We start from the raw sequence: 20099 nt of genomic DNA on the forward strand, positions 1-20099 counted from the left end.
CGGGGGACCGGCAGCGCGGCTCCCGCCCGAGGCTGGGAGCTGAAGGCCGGCGCCGTTACGGTCCCTTCCCCGCCGCCATTTCAGGCGCCGTTGCCAGGGCGCCTTGGCAACCACCGCCGCGGGCGGCGCTGGGAAATGTAGTTCGGTGCCGGCGGAAGTGGTGCTGGGCAAAGTGGAGGGGGAGACAGTTGGGTCCTCCCACTTCTGCCCAGGGAGGGGGATGAGCGGGGAAACAGAACATCACTCGCACTCCAGAGGACCATCCAGCTCCCGGTGGGTATTTTCCCTTTCCACACCGTCTCTCACCAACCTTCTTTCTTTCTTCAACGGCTGTGTTTTTCCCCATTTTTTCCCCCCTTTCCCTCCCCCTTTCCCTGAGACTTGGTACGGCCGGGCCTGAGGCGGCGCGGCCGTTGCCGGGCGGCGGGGACGGGCGCTTGGCGGCGGCCGCCATGGACCGCGCCGCCGTGGCCAAGATGGGGGCGGTGGCCAGCGCCAGCCTCTGCGCCCTGGTGGGCGGCGTGGTGCTGGCCCAGTACATCTTCACCATCAAGAAGAGGACGGGCAGGAAGACGAAGATCATCGAGATGGTGCGTGGTGAGGGGCGCCGCGGGGGCAAGGACGGGTGAGAGGGGCTCAGCCGGGGCACGGCGGTGGCGCTGAAGCCCTTCCAAAACAAACCCGAGTTTGTCACCTGGGCAGCGCTGCGCCGGGGAGCTGGGCAGAAACCGGCCCGTCCCGGCCCTTGATATCCGTCAGTGCCTGCTGGTGACCTCCCCTACAAAGCCTTACAAAAAGCCCGGATTCTGTATTTATTGGCTTATCTACACCTGAAAACCCAGACTATCGTAAAAACAACTACATCTGCGTATGCAGACTCAGAAATGTCCCGCTTGCCTATCGACCCCGGCACTTAGCAGTGTCAGTCACATGGGGCACTTTTTGTAGCTCCCGAGCGTTATTCCGGTGAGTATCCTTCACCTGGTGCAGCCCTCTTGCTGCTGGAAGAAGGACTTACATGGTATTTGTAGTTACCAGTCGCATGGTTCATTCAGTGGTTTCCTTTCTGCTTTCCAGGAGCTCTCTTACAACATGTGGGAAAGCAGGAACTTTGGGTTGCCCCCATTTGGATAGCTTTTAGACCTATTTCTTTTTTTTTTAAAAAAAAAAAAAAAAAAAAAAAAAGATTCTAAAGTAGGATTTTTTAAAACATACTGTAGAACAATACTGATTAACTGTAGAATCATAGTCATAGAATGGCCTCAGTTGAAAAGTTTGCAACTAGTTTGCAACTATAAGTTACTCTTTTTTATTTCTAATACTGATAATGCTAGAATCTACATTTATTGTGGACACTAAAATGACAAAATCTAAAAGCCTGATCATATATCAAAAGGCAGATGAAATAGTTTTCACCAACTCCGATTCTCAATATCGCAGTTGAGCTGTAGGTCAAAAAATGCCTAATAATTGCTATGGTTGTGTCTGCATTAACTTTCTCTGCAGTGTTTAAATGATGCATGATGCTGGGAGGACTTCAACTCTTTACCTTTGTTGTAAAGATTTTGCCTTTGTTAGGAAAAAAGTATTGTGTCAATAACAAATCGATTTCTGGTAAATGAATGTCTTTGGTAAGCATTTCAGATAGCTTTTTCAGAACTATATTCTTGGACACCGACCTGTGATCCTAAATAGATACTTCTGAAAATTCTTCTTTTAGGATCAGAGCTTTTTTCAACTGTAAATTACAAGGGAAAAGTAAAGCTTGTTCAGAGCATGTCAGCGTTCTCACACGGAAATATTTTACCAATTAGATTCAACACATTAATACAGTGTGCTCACTTGCAGAGCTGTCATTTCATCTGATGTTTGAGTTGGCATCTTCCTCAGCTGACACCTTTAGTTCATCAGCTGCAAGTCTTCTTCCTTCCTCAAGGAGTGAACATAATCAGGCCGTGAAATTTCTCTTACTTCAAAATAAGGAAATAGCTATGTAAACATCATACCATGGATTTTAATGTCTCAAATAAGGGTGAAAATGCATATAAGTGTTTCTTTTACTTGAATATTTTGCATTCTGGAGAACTTCCTGAAATAATTTTATCTACCAGTGCAGATTTGAGTCAACATTTGTCATTTACAAGACACTGTATCTGTAGTATTTTATCAGGGGATAGACCTTCCTTTTAGCTTTGGGGAAAAGGTGCCTGGATGCACCTGAGGGCCTCATCACTCTCTGGGCATGATGCTGTCCAGTGCACTGTGATCTGTAGCTAGTTTGATCTCCTGAGCTGGGAGTTTATACATAAACTGCAGAGTTCATATATATATATATATATATATACATATTTATATAAAAGATTTGTACTTATATGGCAGAATGCATTCGTACATAGAGATTTTAAGTCTGTAACTTGGTGTAAGTTAGGATGCTGGGGAGAAACAATACTGCTTCGTTGAAATATGTATTTTTCTAACATGTGAGTGACTATGTCAGGCTGGTCTTCTACATTAGATTATCCAATCTAAAATTTCATGAATGTTGTTACCTTTTTGGTAGATTTCTTCCATTCAATTTTTCTTTAAGGAAGATTACACTTTTTTTTTAGACTCAGAGGTACCTTGATTTATAGCTGTTACCAAAATCAGTGGGGATCAGGCCTATTTGCACCTTAGTTATGTGACTTTCATTCTCACCAATGTATTAGTCTTTAATTATAATTAACTACAGCAATATTTTTTTCCTGGTTAAAATCAGATAAATATAAGATCGAAATCCAAGTAAAAAGCTGAGTTATAGCAGTATGTAAATGCTAAAAAGACAGTGACCTTTACAAATCGAATAGAATATAGATTGGACAAGCTATTGTCAGGGGTTATAATGGCAGAATTTTTAATGGGAAAAAAGTAGAAGGGATTCTCAAGCATAGATCTAAATATAAGGGTAGCCACGTTTCCTTTTTGAATAATATCAGTAATGAAATTCTTGAATATCTATCTTCCATTTAAGTAGGTTAATTCTTTAGCACAGGAATTAGCCTCATACACAAATTTAAGCTTGATAAACACAGTGTAAAATTACCGTATTTTATTCAGAAGCAAAAGTTTGAGTTTGGAATTAAAGTATTAATGCAACATCTCTATCAACTGCCTAAAAATTGCAAGTATATATTTTATCTTAAGCACTGATAAATGTAAACAGAGTTACTTTAGCTCCATTTTCGAAGAGGCATTAATAGTAAATATATAGCCAGTCATGAAGTTAAGAAACAAGTGTTAAGAAAACAACTATTTCTGAAAGACTGGGGAGGTATTACTTTGCACAGCCACAATGCCATCTCTATGAAACTGTAAAAGTATTCCTGTGGTCAGGTGTATGTAAATATTAGCTGCAAGGTTGCTAACTTTAATTTAAAGAGAAGGTTAATAATTAGTTGGACTCTTAAAGCAACTTTAATAATGTTTGATAGCTAATGTAAAAATAAGTTAAACTTTACAGTATTACAGTAACACTCAAATCTTTGGAGTTTTTCAGGTCCCAGGCAGGTTTGCAATGAGTTTGTGTATCTTGATATAGCAAATAAATTGAACTTATAGTATGCTGGTTTTTTTACTAAGTCTTTGCGAAGTCTGTGTAAACTTGCCAGAAAACATGTTCACAAGCTAGAGTGAAAAGCATTTCTTAAGTCTTACGAAAAAGTTCCTCTTTAAGGGGTAGCCCATGCTAACTAGAATATGGAGTAAACGTAAGAAATATTGCTTAATGAAGTAACAGGGTTTTTTGTTGTTTGACTACTTCATAAACGGTTAGGTTAGAACTGTGGTCTTTTTTCAGCAACTGCTTTTTTTTTTTTTTTTTTTCCTTCCTCTTAAAGCTCTGGAGGGTTGGTTGGTTCTTTGGTTAGGTTGGGTTGGGTTGTTGTTTGGTTTTTTTTTTGTTTGTTTGTTTGTTTTTTTGGTTTGGTTTGGTTTCAGGAAACTGGGGAAACTTTTATTTACATTTACTATTTCTCCATTCTGTTCCTGAAGTTAGGTCTGGTTACCTGTAAAGCAGAATTTGTATTGAATTTCAACAATGATAAATTAAAAATCAACTTTTAAAAGTTTCTTGTTTTTAAGGAAACATTTTAACCAGCCATTGTTAAATGTTTCTAGCCAGTTTCCTTTCTAGTAAATTGCGAGAGAGAAGTGGATGACTCTGTTGCATTAGAATTTACCTGGAGAGAAATAAGCAAACAAATAAGTAAGGTAGCTGTTATTTATCTCCTTTCTGAAGAAATAAAGGAATGTATTCCGTGAGCATAACTGTCATAGGGGTTGTGTGGGGAGATTTTCTTATTACTATTTTCTTTCGCTTGTCAGTCTCTGGCAAGACTGGCCTCTTGTTTCACAGGGGGTCAGAGCATTTGTACCACAGACAAAGGATACAAACCTTTACAGTTGGCAGAGATAAGGTACCACTCCACTTTCCTCTTTGCTGCTAGTAACTAGTTGTTACGGTCAGTGACTGAAGTCACACAGCTTCCAGACACCCATGCCCTCCAAATGGCGAATAAAATCAAGGAGTGTATAATATGTAACATATATGTGACACTATCCTTCAAGTATCTAAATAGTCAGGTAAATATGTACTTTTTCCTCTACAAAAATGAAGAGTTTGAGCCTACGCAAATTGGAATCAAAAAGGAGAATGGAAGGAACATGGACTCACTCTAGGTATCATATAGGACCTTGTCACTTTCCGTGTATTGCGGTGACAATATTTAAAGTGTCGTAGCCTTGAAAAGCTATCCAGTGGCCTTGAAAGCTATCCAGTAACATGATCCATGTGGCAATAATGCTGTTCCAGAAGAATGTGCTGTGATACCAACTTAAGTAATGAAAAGTAAAAGAACTTATGAGAAATAATGCTGCCCCTACCTAGTCACATTTGGCTAGGAGTCCTTAAATCACTAGGGACTAGAGTAGTAGAATAATTTTTAAAGCGTTGTTAAACTTTTTAAACTATAGTAAAATTGATATGACATATAATTATTTCTGTAGAACTTTTGTTGTTGTTGTTTAGACTATGTTCCCAATAGAAAAATCACATTGGCAGAGTGATAAACACCAGCATTTCTAAAAGAGGCTTGCATTGCCTGTAGGCTTTTTGTACAGATAATCATAATGTAAAATAACTTACAATGTCATTTGTAAAGCAACTTTATACAGGCCAGGAAAAACACTTTAAACGTAAGTCACATTGATAAAACTTAAGATACTAGTAATAGCTTTTTGTTCTTGCTATAAATTAATTTGGTTGGAAATCTTAACAATTTGGATCAAAGAAGAGAAATTGACTCAAAATGTCAATGTTTTCTTCTAAAATAGGTTACAAATTTAAAAAAATCTTCTCTGCAGATTTTGTACTTAATAGTAGTATTTGACTTTATTTAGCAAAATAAACTGATGCTACAACTTAACCATCTATTTCAGAAGTAGGTCTTAATTTTCTGAAATAGCCACTGCCTTTTTTTTTCCCCCCAATCTGTAGGTATTGAAACATATTTTTACCATGAATGGTTATGGCAATATCAATGAAATCTTCACTACTGACATAGCTTTTCATTTTCATCCTAGTCATAACAGTTACCGAAATACGATGATAAACTACACCTGAAAACTGACCTGCAAGTAGTGAATTTAAATAGATGTCAGAATACGCTAATACATTGCAGGTATAATCTTGTTTGCTGTTTTATTTTGTCTATTGTATAAAGTGTTTCTCCAAGACTGCAAAACAATCTATAATTATTTTACCCTGTTAAGATGTAAAAAAAAAAAACATGTTTGCCCTTTCCTAAGTTCCCGGTATGTGTTAAGTTATGCTGTCAAGTGATTTTTCTCCTATTTGCGGTAACTGTCAATTATTGGTTGAGCTCCAACAGTATCTGTTCCATTAAACCCCTTTTTACAGATTAAGGCCAGTAACAAATACTGCAAGTATTAAACATGTTACTCTAAACTGTCAAATACCATGAGCAGATTTTTAAATGTCTGAATACATGCATCAGTGCAAATTTGTTCAGATCATGAATTAAAGTTTAATAGCAGTCCAACAATCAATTTCAAGTTATCAAAAGCTTCCAAGTTTTATATTTAATAAAAGCACTAGATTGATCAATAAAAGTAGTGAAGAAAGACAAGGTATGGATCCATGCATTTATGGGCAGGAGAATATTAGCTGGAAATTCAATAGCAATTTTTAATATACCTGTAGATGTAAACAAGTCACGATTTGTATAGGTCTGGTAAATGTTTCCAAATACCTTAACTTTTGAAGTGTCTTGCTTCAATAAACTAGAAGAGCTGTCTCTTAATTATTAGTATCATTTGAATGAGTTGCATAATGCAAAATATGCTTTTGTTTTTCTGTGTAGTCTAGTTTACTTCATGTTAATAGCCTTCAACCTCAACTCCCCTTTCCTCCCTCCATGCATGCATACATAAGCGTATTTTGTGTAAGTGACAGCCTGTGAAGGGTAAGTCTTGGAGAGAGTTTAAGGAAAAATATCCTGCGAGAAGCAGCCTGTCAAGATTTTATTGCTGTAATTTGGTGCATTTGTCAGATGGTGCTTAATTTTCAAGCTGGAAATTTTAGCAAGTTTAGCTGCAGTAGACAGCGCAGAACAGCAGGTGGCACCGGTGTGAATCGCCTGTCGGTTTTCATGGGGCTCTCTGTAGATGGATGGACGCAGTTTTGTAAGTACCATGTCATTTAAGAAATCCTGTCCAGCAGTGACTGGCATTCCTTGGCCGCTATCTGACTCCAGGTCTGCCACATCCAACTGAACTGAACTGCTCCTGCATGCGGGGAGCCTGGAGCAGCAGCTGTGTCCCTACTGGCTCTCAGATGCTCAGCACTAAAACTTGGCTGATCCCATCATGTGCTAATTGCAGCCAAGTGGCACAAATAGCTCTCAACTGCTTTCCCAGGCCTTCTTTTATAACCAGCATGCAGAGAGATATAAGGCCAGATAAGAATGGGCAAAAGCATTTGGTAAGTGTGCTGTAGTTGAGGGTGTGAAGAACAAAAGTTAGGACATCCTACTTTTTCTTCTGTCTGCCCTCCAGTCAAGTCACTGCAGCAGTTTTCTGTAGTGAGATCCTGGGAGAGAGGTCTTCATAGAGTAGTTACACAAGTTGCTGGACATCAGTCAGTTGGTTTCTCTCACCCAAAAGCAACCACTGCTTTAAAACATCAGAGAACTTACAGTGGCTTTTATAGGCAGTTTTTAGTCCCATGTCAATCATGAAGCAGTTTGACTGGCACTGCCATTAACTTGGTATCTACAGCTTCTGTAGCTGTTGTGGTGATCACCTCTATCATTGGTGGGATTTCTGGCTGTTTAAAGATACATATATATATGTGTGTGTGTGTGTGTGTGTGTGTATATATATATATACATATATATATATATATCGCTTATTAAAAGTCCACCAGATTTTCCTAATTTGATTACCCCATTCATTTATCAAGACTGTTTTACTTGAATGTTAAAAAGAATGAGGCATTTTTCTATACAAGAGGTTGTATGCTTAAGGTTGCAGTACACAGGTCGAACAAGATACCACCTGTGTTTAAATACTAAAGTAACTGTATTCTTTCTGTTCAGTACTGCCACAAAAGAAGACAGAATTGCACCAAGTAAATTCAGATAGTAAATACAAAAAGTTTTTTAGTAACATTTATGTAAACTGTGTAAATTATGCACAGTGGTAGAAGGAAATGTGGCTTCTGCTTTTATCTATGGTAACTTAAAGAAACAAAGTTAACGCACTTAATTTGTAATTATTCTGATTTTCATTATTGCTTTTTTAAAAGGTAGCAGGGCAAGGGCCAGACTTGGACACTGAGAAGTCATGAAGTGTCTGAATACACAGTTTCAGACTTCTTGAGATGGTTTTCCCACCAAGAAAGATTTCCTGGTCTAACTTACTTGTTCTAACTTGCTTCCTCACTTCTTACCTATAGCTTCCTTCATGCTCTCTTATATCAAGAACTGTTTGCCTGCTTTGTAAGTTGCATCACTGAAATAATCCAAATTTATTAGAACTTTTGTTTCTACGTAAGATTTTACGGTTTTTGACTCTATTGCTCAGACAGAATGAGTACCACTGAAATGTACTACTTACCCTGCTACTTCAAAGCTCTCCCTCTTTAGTAGAAACTTATTAGTTACCAGCCTAGTTATCAGTCTGATATCAGATATCTTAGTTATCAGAAAAGTATAGTTTTTACACTTGGCAGTTTTCAGTCAACTTAAGAGTTATTTTCCTGGATTGCACTTGTCTTTGCAACATAAATCCGTTAATGGGAAAGCCTTATTCTGGTCTGCATTTCTTACCACGGAAGCAATGTACTTGAAACTGAAGGGTAGGGTTTAGTACAAAGTGGTAATAATATTGGTACATTAGCAGTAGTAGTACAGTACAAAGCATAGATGCGGTACAGTAGTGGTAGTGTTAGTACAAAGTGTTTTGAACATGTCCTGTAGCACTTCCAGAGAGCAAATGCATAGAGGTAAAAGAAAATCTGGTTATACCTTTGAATGGATCCAATAGCCAGAAACACCCATGACACAGAGGCAAAACCATCCATTAAACTTCAAGACATTATGCTGTCTGTTAGCAGATGAGTGGTAATGTAATGAGCGTAGCTGAATTTCATCTTTAGAATTAACAGATTATTTTTTAAGAAGTTTAAATAAAAGTCTGTACTTTAAGAGACTGCAGCTGTTGAAAAAGAATTAATTGATCCCGCTGTGTAACTTTAACTGCAGTATTGTGTTAACACTTACATTCTTTCATCAGAATCTTAGTGTCAGGCAATGCATTCTGGATTAAACTTTGTCCTGCTGACTTTGCTTTCAAACTGGGTCCTGCAACTCCACCATTCAAGGGTCAGAGTTTATTTGATTTAGATACAGCATTCTTAGACTTAGTGAATCTAAGCAGTGGTTTGTAGGTTGCATTTTTATTTTTTTCTTCTTCTTACAAGGAGATAAGGGGAGAATCAGCAGCAACTACTTCGTTCCAGGCCTTGGGCTTAATACAAATTCCATTCTAGGTAATGTTACATGGGACGCTTCTAAGGAGTCAAGCACTTGTTTTTAAGCTCTTTCAATGTACGTGCACACAAACAAATACAAAATATTTCATTTAAAAAAATATGCATGCAAACAGTTTGAAAAATAAAAGTCCAATTCGTCAAAATGATATTATTGTGCAAGGTGAGCTTTTGCACATCTGATAGCTAATTAAGAATTTATAAATATACCCCAATATCTACATACTGTTGGTGCTTAGAATTGGATACTGTTTGACGGTATCTTGTAAAAGAATTAGTTGTACCAACAGTATCATCTTCCATAAAGCATTAGATGCTGTGTAGCAGGAGAGAGAATTGGATCTTTCAAGCAGCCACGCTTCAGCATCCATTCTGTTACCATAGCAGTGTTAAAGAACATATAAGTACCACTCAAATTCCGAAATTTGAGTTTTGCCAGAAGTAACTTTTTTGTATCTGTGCTCTCTGAAGGAGAATCAATAAGGAGAAGGAAGGATGGAAAGACAAATAATATCTTACTTCTCATGAAAAGTCTCACCTGATACAGATAGGTAGCTGGTGGTCTAAAGCAGAGGCCCAGGGAAAGCTTAAGAAGGGGCAAATCGTCAAGATTTTTTTTTCCCCAGAATGATTGTCCAGCCTCTGGCTGCTTATGTTTGAGTGAGTGTCTGTAATTTAAGATGAGCTTTTTTCATGACTTCATCCAGTGCCTATTTAAGGCTGTGTAAACTTACAGTATCACTAGAAAGGAATTCCACATCTTACTGCTTTATGTAATTGTGTGACCTATATAGTGAACAGTCTTTCCTTATTAACGTTTTCTCTGCCATCCTGTCATTTCTTTTCCAGACTGAAAAATTTTAGCATATCATTGTATGGAAGCTCTTCATATCATCACTCATCCCTACTGCCCTTCACAGCACTCTTTTCAGTTCTGCTGTATTTCCTGTAAGAGGGAGACTGGAACTGCTTTTGTTATTTCAGTTGCAAGTGCGTTATAGATTTATAAGGAGGCTATCCAAAAAGCACTGGTAAGAGTAGGCACCAGTGAAATGTAAATATGATAGCCAAGAAAAAAGGCTCTGTTCTCTTCTTCCCTAAATTGAGTGTCGGAACATTGATTTTCTCTTTCAGTTGTACTGCTTTAGAAGCTGTTTGTAAAATTTAAGCATTATATGACTTCTTAATATTGACCTGAGCATGCTTACATTTAGAACAATGTTTTTGTAGTTCCAGGTCTCTGTTTTTGGACAGGGTAAGGGAAGAACTGTTAGAAAAGAACATCGGATGAAAGTCTGGCTTGGGTAGGATGCCATTTGTAGAACAATATTTCCAAGATACGTAGTTTCTGATTGAAGATCACTTTGTGATTAGTAAATAATGCAATACTTATGTTTTTCTACAAGAAAAATACCTATTTCAAAGGCTAATTCTAAAAAGTAAGTAAAAGCAAAGCGTGGAGATGAAATAATTCCCCCAATAGAGACAAAAGGTTCCTTCCTTGAGCTGTATTCATGGAATTCCAGAATCTTCAGACCTGGTTCTGTATGGTTTGAACCCCATAGATTGTCTCAGAGTGAGACTACATTTTTGCCTGGAGTGCATTAGGAGACAGGATGAGATCACATCGAATACTGAAAATTCAGGGCTTGTTTAGTATTAGTTCTACTTAGATTTCTGTAGAGGATTCAAATACTGTATACAGTGTCAACTTTTATTGTCACAGTTGCTGCAGTTCCTTCTGAGTTTTAGAAGTTGTAACACCTCCATGTTCAAGACATGTGTCTTTATTGATGTGCACATCCATCAGAACCTCTTGCCCCTATGTTCTGTTATCAAGGCTTCAAGATACCAGGTTAGCAGCGTGTTTGTTGTGTTGATTCCTACTTGAAAGATTTAAAATGTCTCTTGATTTATCACCAGCAGAAATCTCTGCTTTTAGTGATTTTGTAAACAAAGAAGGAAGGTACCTTAGGGACACTGATGCTGCAGTATCTTTTATTCTCTCATCTCAACAATCAATTCGATATAGAATTGCAAGTCATGGCATCCTATAGGTTTTAAATAGATGCCAAGCCTCTATTCATTTTAGACTTCCAGAACTGCAGAAATTAGTAAAACAAACACCTTATGCAGTGAGACAATGAAGTTAGAATAACTTTAATGTAAGCTTATCATTGTTCATGTTCACTGCTTAAAAGCTGTACTGAGTCCTAATGAAACTCATGCTTCAATATGAATAAATTCAGTTTTCTTTGCTGAATTAAAGTGTCTTTATATAGCCTTATTTTTTTAATGAATGACAGCGATTTTATTGAGGTAAAACTTTTTGTGGCATGCAACATCATGAGTAAATGACATTAAACATAATGAGAATAGAGTTCAGAAGTTTAGCTGTCCCTTGCACCTTGGATTGCATGTGTGAGTGGAGTAGAACAGCACTAATAACTTTCTGTAGTTGGTCTATAAAAGATCATATTTTCTCTTGTGTCATAAATAAGGGTTGATATTTGAGGTCTAGAAAAATCTGTTGAATGTGTAATCTCTATCAAATATGTAATGTGATATACAGTGTTTACCTTCTCAAATCTGTTCTGTGCATGTGTTATTTTTGCCTTTTTAAAAATATAATAGTTGAAAAGCCAAAACACGTTCTCACCTCAAATGGTACCTCTGAATCTTAAAACTGTTCAGGTTAAGATTTTGCTGACCCTCGCCTTCTCAGCATGTGTCTCCTCTGAATTTACCACCATTTAATGAATTCAGACTTTGATATGTTCAAGTATTTGTTATTCTGAAGGCAACACTCTTGCTGTCATTTTATATATTCTGTAGGAGTCCAGAACAAAATCCCTTTTAGAGCACTTTTTCCTATCAAGTGTTATTTGTGCTCTTCCTGTTTCAACAATCCCTTACACATCTGTATTTCTTGTGAGTTAACTCTACAATACACACACACTTTCATATACATACATTGTTTTTGTATTGTGTTATACCAGCTCTGAGTATGGCTAGCATTTTTTACACCAAAACTCTACCAGAAAAATAAGTTTTATCTAAGATTCCTGCATGGCATCGTTCTAAAGCTTCATTTACCCCAGCTTCATTAAACTGAACATTTTCCTCATAAGGAGGAACAGAGAGGAAGGTGCTGATCTCTTCTCTGCAGTGACCAGCAAGGGGATCGAAGGGATCAACATAAAGCTCTGACAGGGGAGGTTCAGGTGGGAAATCAGGAAAATGTTCTTCACCAAGGGGGTGGTCGGGTACTGGGACAGGCTCTCCAGGTAATTGGTCACAGCATCAAGCCTGTGCTGGAGTTCAAGAAGCATTTGGACAATATTCTCATACATAGGGTTTGATTTTGGGGTGGTGCTATGTGGGGCCAGGAGTGAGACTCAATGACCCTTGTGGGTCCCTTCCAACTCAGGAGATTCTGTGATTCTATTATTTATTTACCTTACAGTTGTCATTTACAAATATAAAAGGCTACTGCTGGAACCAGGATGTTGCTCTTCAGCTCAGCTTACTAGGACATGACTAAAAATCCCATTTGAATTCAGTTCCTTTCTCTTGGTTCCTTTCTTCTGCTTGGTTTTGGTACTTGAGTGCTAAGGTTCAGTTAGTTTACCCTGTCTTGTGGAAATTTTATCAAGTAGTTTAATTTGAAAAATACATACCAGGTAAACTTACTAAAAGAGCAAAAATTAGAAAACAGATTCTTAATGTTTAAAAGTGATTCTGCAATAGAACAAGGTTTTGCTGAAGTTGGGCAATATGCTAAATATCCACAGGTGTATTTCAAGTTGTTCAGTTGTACTAGACTCACTAGACAAGATTAAAAGGTAGTAAGCTCATGAAAAGCTCAAGTTTGTACTGTAGATATCATTCAGTCACCTCTAATTTCTATAGCAAATACTCCAGTGAACAGAAATTACTCTTAAATCCAACTTTTCTTGATCTCTCAAAACTAATGTTATTTGAAGTATTGAACTCTTAAAGTTTGGCTGATTGCTTATAATCTTATCTGTGCTGCATTCATTTCTTTCCCCAAGGAAACTGGTGAAACTCAGGGCAGAGGAAGGACAGGTAAAAACAGTTTTACTTTGCATTAGACTAAAAACTTCCAGTACCTCACACTCTTTGAGAACATCCTGACTCTGTACAAACCAAGTTCACCTAACACACCACCATATAAAGTAGAACCTTTTGACAGTCTTATTTGGGTGACAAATTGTCCAATGTTAAGTGTTGCTCTTTTTGTTTTTAATCTCTTTTTACTGCTTACAATATTCTGCAATTTGTATTCATTTGGCCCGTAGCCAAAGGGAGAAGGTTAAAATAGAAGCTATCTGTTGAAATAGCAATACCTCCTCTTTCATCTGTGGCTCTTAAAATATATTTAAATGACCTTCAGTATTGAGGGAGTAGAACTGTCATGCTGAAAGTTGTTTTCCTCTCTTTGAAAAAGAAGTGCTAACTCTAATTCATCTCTTACCATAAGTTAAACACAGTAAATCAAATGCTGAACTGACTCAACTCAGTGGTAGCAGAACACGGTCAATTGTAGCCACTTGTCCTCTCTCAGTAAGTTAAGTTAAGCAGTCAACACAAAGGTTTCTTACAGGTACAGAGACAGTCCTTGTTTGGTCTATGAGAAGTTTCAGATGCTGCATTTTCATTAAAGTGAAAGTATATTGTTATTAGAGATAGTGTAGATGTTTTTCTGAGAATTAGGTGTTGGCTATATTAATGTTTACGTCATTTTCTAGCTCTTTCACTGATACCCCATTAGTAGACAGCATTTAAAATGCTGTCTAATTAGTCTGGTTTACTGAAAATTAGTCCATAGAAGTTAGATATAATTTCTGCAACTCTTTCCTTCAGTCTTAAATCTCATGCAAGTTTAGAAACAAAAGACAAATAAAGGAACAGAATACAGCAGACCTTAACACACATGTTTGGGGGGATCTTTTTCAATTTAAAGAAGAAGAAAGTTGTGTGTATCAGCTGAAGTATTCATTAGTTGTCTCATTGGCCCAAAATACAGCACGTGACTGAAAAAACTTAAGTACTTTGTGTCAGTCAGTCTGAGGAAACCCAACAGTACATACCAGCCTACAGCTGGAATGTGGACACACAACATAAATGGATCCCACTGTACCATTGAGAAAAAAGCCCTTTTTGTTGTTTTGCTTTCTTTTTTGTGCTTTTTTTTGTTTTGTTTTGATTTTTTAAATGTAGAAAAACAGCATATCTTGCTTAAAAGGAAATTTCCATAACTAAGGTATTTCTAGGATCCTGATAATGTGTTTTGTTTGACAGGGTGTTGTTTTTTTTCATAGCTTAAGGGATTTTGTATTTGCTACACTACTAAGCTGGCCCTGCCTCAGTACCAGCAGTTGCACTGGTCACATTCATGACCACATATAAACTGGCCTGATGTTTGTGGTTTGTTCTAACGGCCTGAAATAGTGATCATAAATCATAAGGTTGAACATGAGTTGTGATATAATGTAGGGAAGCTTGTGCTGTTGCTACAGCAGTAGAGTTAACATCGCCCAACACTTCCAAGCATATTCACACGACTTTAAAGCATAAATGATACTAGAAAATACCTCCTTCATCTCTTAAAAAAAAAAAAAAATCATTTTAAATGCATACTCTGTATCACCTAGTTACTGTCTTTGATCTGGCAATATGCCTTATGACAAATTTCTGAAACCATGCTGAGTTGCCTTGTCACCCAAAAATCCTGACAAACAAGCCTCCTTGATTTCCTGTTCCAGTATTGCATGGATAATTGAAGTCAAAACAAAGATTAAGTAATCAATTTGATGTTTCTACACAAATAAATGCATGCTGCCTTGTAAATAGTAGTGAGACCATATCAAGAAGCAGAAAGCAATTTCTGGTACTCTGCAACAGGAAATTCTAAAATATTTGGGAATATTCTGTAAAATGGTTAAGTAACAAAGTGAACTAATTAGTAAACTAATGCTTTGAAAAACAAATGCCTTCCTTTTTCGGAGCAGTCCAAATTTGCCTGCTGCATCCATGAAAGTTGCTCGTTCAGTGAAGGTCAAAGGTTTTGTTGTTGGTGCACCAGCTGATCAGCTGTGCCCATCAGGCTGCACTGCTGAGCATAACAAACTGCTGTGCATTGCTGATGTGCGTCACAGCACCCTGGGGTTTTGCACGGGGATTAGTCAGGCTGTATTTGGAAACGCCCTCAACTGCACCTTGTGCTGCTATATTAGTGTTTCTCAAGCAAGAGGAATTTTCTTTTGCTTCTGCAGCTGCTCCCGCTAAACCCTCTGGTAAGTGTGCACAGCTTCTGTCAACAGGAGGGACTCTGTTCTGTATTTTAGCCAGCATTATGAGATGAGGCATTACATATGGTTGTTTATTGTGACAAACTGTATTTTTAAAATATAAATTTGATAGCATAGAGTTGACAACAAGATCTAAGTAGTGAATATATTTACCATTTTTTATTGAATAGGTTAATTTGACTTGCACATTCCTTTACTTTTAAATATGTATCAGAGTAATCTTAAGTGTGAGTATTTTCGGAGCAGTGTACCATGCATGTCTGCTTTTATTTCTATACAGCAGGAATAGCAAACATATAGCAGACCAATTCTTAAAAGGATTTGGTTGATTTTTGTTGGCAGCCTGTATGCAAGCCCTGCGTCTCTGGACTCTGCTTGCCACCTATGCTGTTGCAGTAGGACAAAATCAAGGACAGAAGAATCAGGAGTGCCCTAAGCTCAACGCACAGGTACTCTCCTTTAAAAGCAAAAGAGAAAACACTGTTGTCATGTTTACTGTGAACGCTCTCCTCAGATTTTTATGTTTTGTTTTGTTTTATTTCCAAACTAAATATCAGAATCCACTGTACTAAGTGGAGGAAAAAAAAAAAAAAGAAGATGCAAATAATTAAATAAAACAAAAATTACTTTTAGTATGCATCCTACTTCACTTCTTAAAATAGCTAAGGTAGTGAAGGTATTTCCAGTTATTTCACATAGCCAGTGCTGGATCTCTAGTTTTGCAGGATATTTTTAAGCAACTGTGAAGATATTCAATGTTCTGTTGTTTCAATTCCATAATAACATTTACCTGATTACTTTTTAGGTAAGTTGTCCTAAGGCTATTTCTTGGCAAAACTACCAATAATGTAACTTCATAATTACTACTTGCTGGAGATTTCTTACCATATTTGAGTTTACATCATATGATCATAAACTGTAGTATGTTCTTGGTTTTGGTAATCGGAAAGCCAAAAACGCCTGTCCTGAGTTCAGGTTGTGCTAGCAGACTGCATAATCACTAGTGCAGTTGTGACTAGCTGTGCATAATGGAGTGATGGATGTGACTGTGCTCTCTTGCAGTAGCTTTTAATGTATCTGCTTAAACGATAGGTGGGGTTGCTGAGAGAAAACTTGCACTCAAGGATCAAAATTCATGTTGTCTGAATAAAGACATTGATTGATGCATATATGAGCACATGAAGCTCTATTTGAGCACATACAGATGGAAGAAAAGATACATACACACTCCTTTACTGTGGCTTTTGCTACGGCCCCAGCCTGGCTTCTTGCATTTCATACCTTGCAAACAGCAGAAGTTACGTTTTGGTAGCTTGTGCCATTTCAAAGGTTTTTAATAAACTTTGTATTTTAGAGTAAGCAAATGAAAAGAATCTTCAGTAATAATGTCAAAGGGAAAAGGGGATTGGAAAATAAGACGTATATGTAAATTAAGGAACGTTCCCTTTTTCCTTATAATTTCACCAAACTCTTGCTGTCACCAAGAACAGAGATCCAATTTTCTGCACCTCGCCACAGTATCAAATTTCACAGCTATCACTGCTGCCATACCCTGCCTTTTTTTGGTACATGTCCATAAGTAAGTATATATGATAGCTAGTCTCAGACCTTGGAATTGGGCATTTGGGTTCCCAAAATAAACATAATTTATTCTTGGTTTATAGTATTTTACAGCGAAGTTGTCACCATAGGCTAGAATTAAAATTAAAAAATAATTGAGTCCTACCATTTTATCACTTTGATTAGTATTTTTCATGTTCAGAAACAAAATTAATAGTTCCCCCTCCTTGCCAGCTCACCCTTACGTGTCCTCTGTATCATAAGTGAATAGATTTGGAACATACTGTCTAAGTCTAGTCTGAGGCAGGTTTACCAACAAAGTTTAAAAACAAATCATGTAATAATTGAAATTTTTATTTTTAATATCTTAAATAGGATATTTTTAATACATTTTTGAATGTGAGAACATTCCTTTTTATTATGATTAAGAATCTAGACATGGTACTGAAAACTAGCAAAGTACTCTATTAATCATTGAGATTTGTAGAGAAGCTCCCTTAATTTTTTATCCAGTTGTGATCCAGGGTGTTTTCGTAGCAGTGCTTTTTGGGAGGCATCTATACTAGATTATTCTTTGTAAAGTAAGAAAAAACTTTGTATATGCCAAGTATCATAGGCATAGGATACAGGGACATCAATATAAAAATACTTTGCCCCCTTTTATATGTCCTTGTTCAAAGCATTACTTAGAAGACTTACGGTAATGACTTTTTGTATTTGTAGTTATTACAAGTAATATTTCAGGCTGTGTATCTAGATTTTGTTGTGAAATAGGCCATATCTCCGTGTGGTTAAGCTAGCAAGTCATTCATCATCTTGTCCTTCCCTACTTAAAATTACAGGTAGTACAAACTACACAAGGTCCCACAGTTGTCCTTCATATGAAGTTTCTTTTTATCAGTTACTGTTTTAAAGACTGTTATTTCTTTAATTTCTTTTAATCACAGGGACTTATTTTTGTTCTTATTGGGTAGAGGGAGGGAAGTAACTCCTACCTTTAGCGCTCAGTAGGTTCAAAAATGCAACACAGTCTCAACTCACAGAGTATGAAGTTATACCTGATGCACAGAATGAGTTAGTAATTACCTAAGATACTTAAACAGAAACACCTACTAGGGCAGCTGTGAACTCTGAATTCATTGAGATGGCTGGATTTCATTTTAGGGATGATCAACAACTCTTGTTTAGCAGTCTGACCGATGTTGTATACATTTCACTGTCTCAAACACTAATAAAATTATGTATATAAGCAGCACCCAAATACAACATAAAAGCAGCTCTGTTAACAGGCTTGCTACCCAATTAAAATTAAAATAAGAAACTTTTTTCCAAAACAAAAATTAAAAACGGTCTTACAGTAAATACCTTTCCTCTTTATTTAACCCAGCTACATAGGTTTATGTTTCATATACTAAATGTTATACTCATAACTGGCATTGTTGTAAATGACCATTCTGTGGTTTATAGGACTGGGGGATTTCCATACCAGCGTGAATCCGTTACTGTTCATTCGTCAAGGTATGACTATAACATTGTTAACTACAAAAAGAATTTCCTACATCCTTAGTGCAGTTACCTGCTGTCACAAACAGTCCCATCTTTTTTTATCCTTTTCATAAATCAAACTAAGCTCAACCTTTAAAATAATCTTCAGTTTTATCTTCCTTGCTTCTCTTTGGAAACTCCTTAAAAACCTCAGAGACTAGAAACTTAAATGTTTTTGTAGCCATTGTTATACCAGCCACAAATTATCTTTGGGATTTGTCATCTTCTAACGTGCATTTCAGAAAGATACCTGTCTCTGTGAGCTATTTCAGTAATATATAGATGTCCTTAGTATGAAATCAAAACTCTTCTCGCACCTTTATAAATAGGGTCACTTTAAGTGCTTCCATGTGATATACTTTCAGATGTCACAGTGAAGTATGAATTCCTTTTCCTGTGCTTATATAGTTTTAGTCCTGTATGTAGAAGCTCTTTCTTCCTAAAAGCTTTCTTGCCTTTGCTAAGTGATGTGGAATTTCTTCATTTGGTTGTTCTCCATATATGTTCTTCCCAGTCAACTGATTCATCAGAACTGTTGGCATTCTGTATATATTGAGTTGACTCCTAGGGCTTTGTTGAGCAACTAATACAAACACAAATTTTATTACATTACCTGTAGATCTCTTATTAGCTTTATTTCACTCATTGTTCTTTTATCTGTTTTATCAGTTCTTTCCAATATGAATCTGCTTGTCTATTTCAACTTTGAAGAATGGCAAATACGGAACAAAAAACAACAGCTAGATTGGGCAGAAGTATAAGACATTGGATAAGACAGTTTGTTAGAAAATTGGTGATTGCTTATTAGGTAGTTTCATTTATTTTTAATATGATAAAGCCCAAGTAAAATAATTGCTCCTACTGTTTTGTTGCAGATATGAATACAAGCAAGTAGGGACCAGGACAGCAGCTGTTTCATCTAACCATATTTGTCTGGGTGTTTATCAGATGCCATATCCATAGTTAAAACTTGTGAAAGTGTCTCTGGAACTGACATTTCATGGGTTACACTCAGTGCAGAAGACTTTTTTTTTTTTTGGAGAGCAAGTTAAAATAACATGCTCTCCAACTGACTTAAGTTCTTGTGTAGAAAAGAAAAGTGTTAGCAAATAAATACACTACAAAAACTGATTTTGAGTAGGATTATCGGTTTACAACATCAAAGCAGGAAACTTTCTTAATATTCAAAATCTTAAGCAATATCTTGTTGAACATCATCTACTGAATTCTTTACTAAGGGTGGTTTTTGTAACGTTACTACAAAAACTTACAAAAGGTCTCAGTCTGAAGTAAAACACTAGCAAGCAATCCAGCTTTCCTCATACAGGCTCTCCCTCTGATCTCTTCATCGCCACCAATGTCTGTTCAGTTTAAATCAGTTACATTATGAAGTCTGTTGCTTAGTTTCTAAGTAAAACAAGTAATGTTTGAACTACTTCTTACAAAAGGACACATTTAGATTTCACATTGTTTGATTTTTGCATTCCAAGTCTAAAAACATATATACAATATGCCTCCCAAAAGTCAAAGGAATTAGATTAGTCAATTCA

The 20099-nt window shown here is 36.9% G+C and overlaps 2 protein-coding genes across 19 annotated transcripts in view; one reads left to right on the top strand and one right to left on the bottom strand.

Moving 5' to 3' along the window:
* Window positions 1-140, bottom strand: part of BBS9 (Bardet-Biedl syndrome 9) — a 315416-nt gene extending 315276 nt beyond the window's left edge. For all 10 annotated transcript variants that reach the window (XR_003495378.3, XM_072033266.1, XM_072033263.1 and 7 more), the window contains exon 1: window positions 1-140. The gene's annotated coding sequence lies outside the window, so the exon portion shown is untranslated.
* The window catches only part of NT5C3A (5'-nucleotidase, cytosolic IIIA), a 27930-nt gene continuing 7963 nt past the window's right edge, over window positions 133-20099 (top strand). Inside the window, exons 1-3 of one of the 9 annotated variants that reach the window (XM_021268510.4) lie at window positions 417-590; window positions 15787-15893; window positions 18472-18522. Coding sequence is in view for 6 of the 9 variants with exons in the window: in XM_013094311.5 (XP_012949765.2) it covers window positions 15279-15429; window positions 15787-15893 (258 nt within the window). In the remaining 3 variants the exon portion in view is untranslated. Of the gene's footprint in view, window positions 274-377; window positions 591-15274; window positions 15430-15786; window positions 15894-18471; window positions 18523-20099 lie in introns of those variants that run through there. The other 8 variants (XM_038174070.2, XM_005013983.6, XM_005013982.5 and 5 more) reach the window with 8 other exon arrangements.

This window comes from Anas platyrhynchos, chromosome 2 (genome assembly GCF_047663525.1).
Source record: "Anas platyrhynchos isolate ZD024472 breed Pekin duck chromosome 2, IASCAAS_PekinDuck_T2T, whole genome shotgun sequence".
NCBI lineage: Eukaryota > Metazoa > Chordata > Aves > Anseriformes > Anatidae > Anas > Anas platyrhynchos.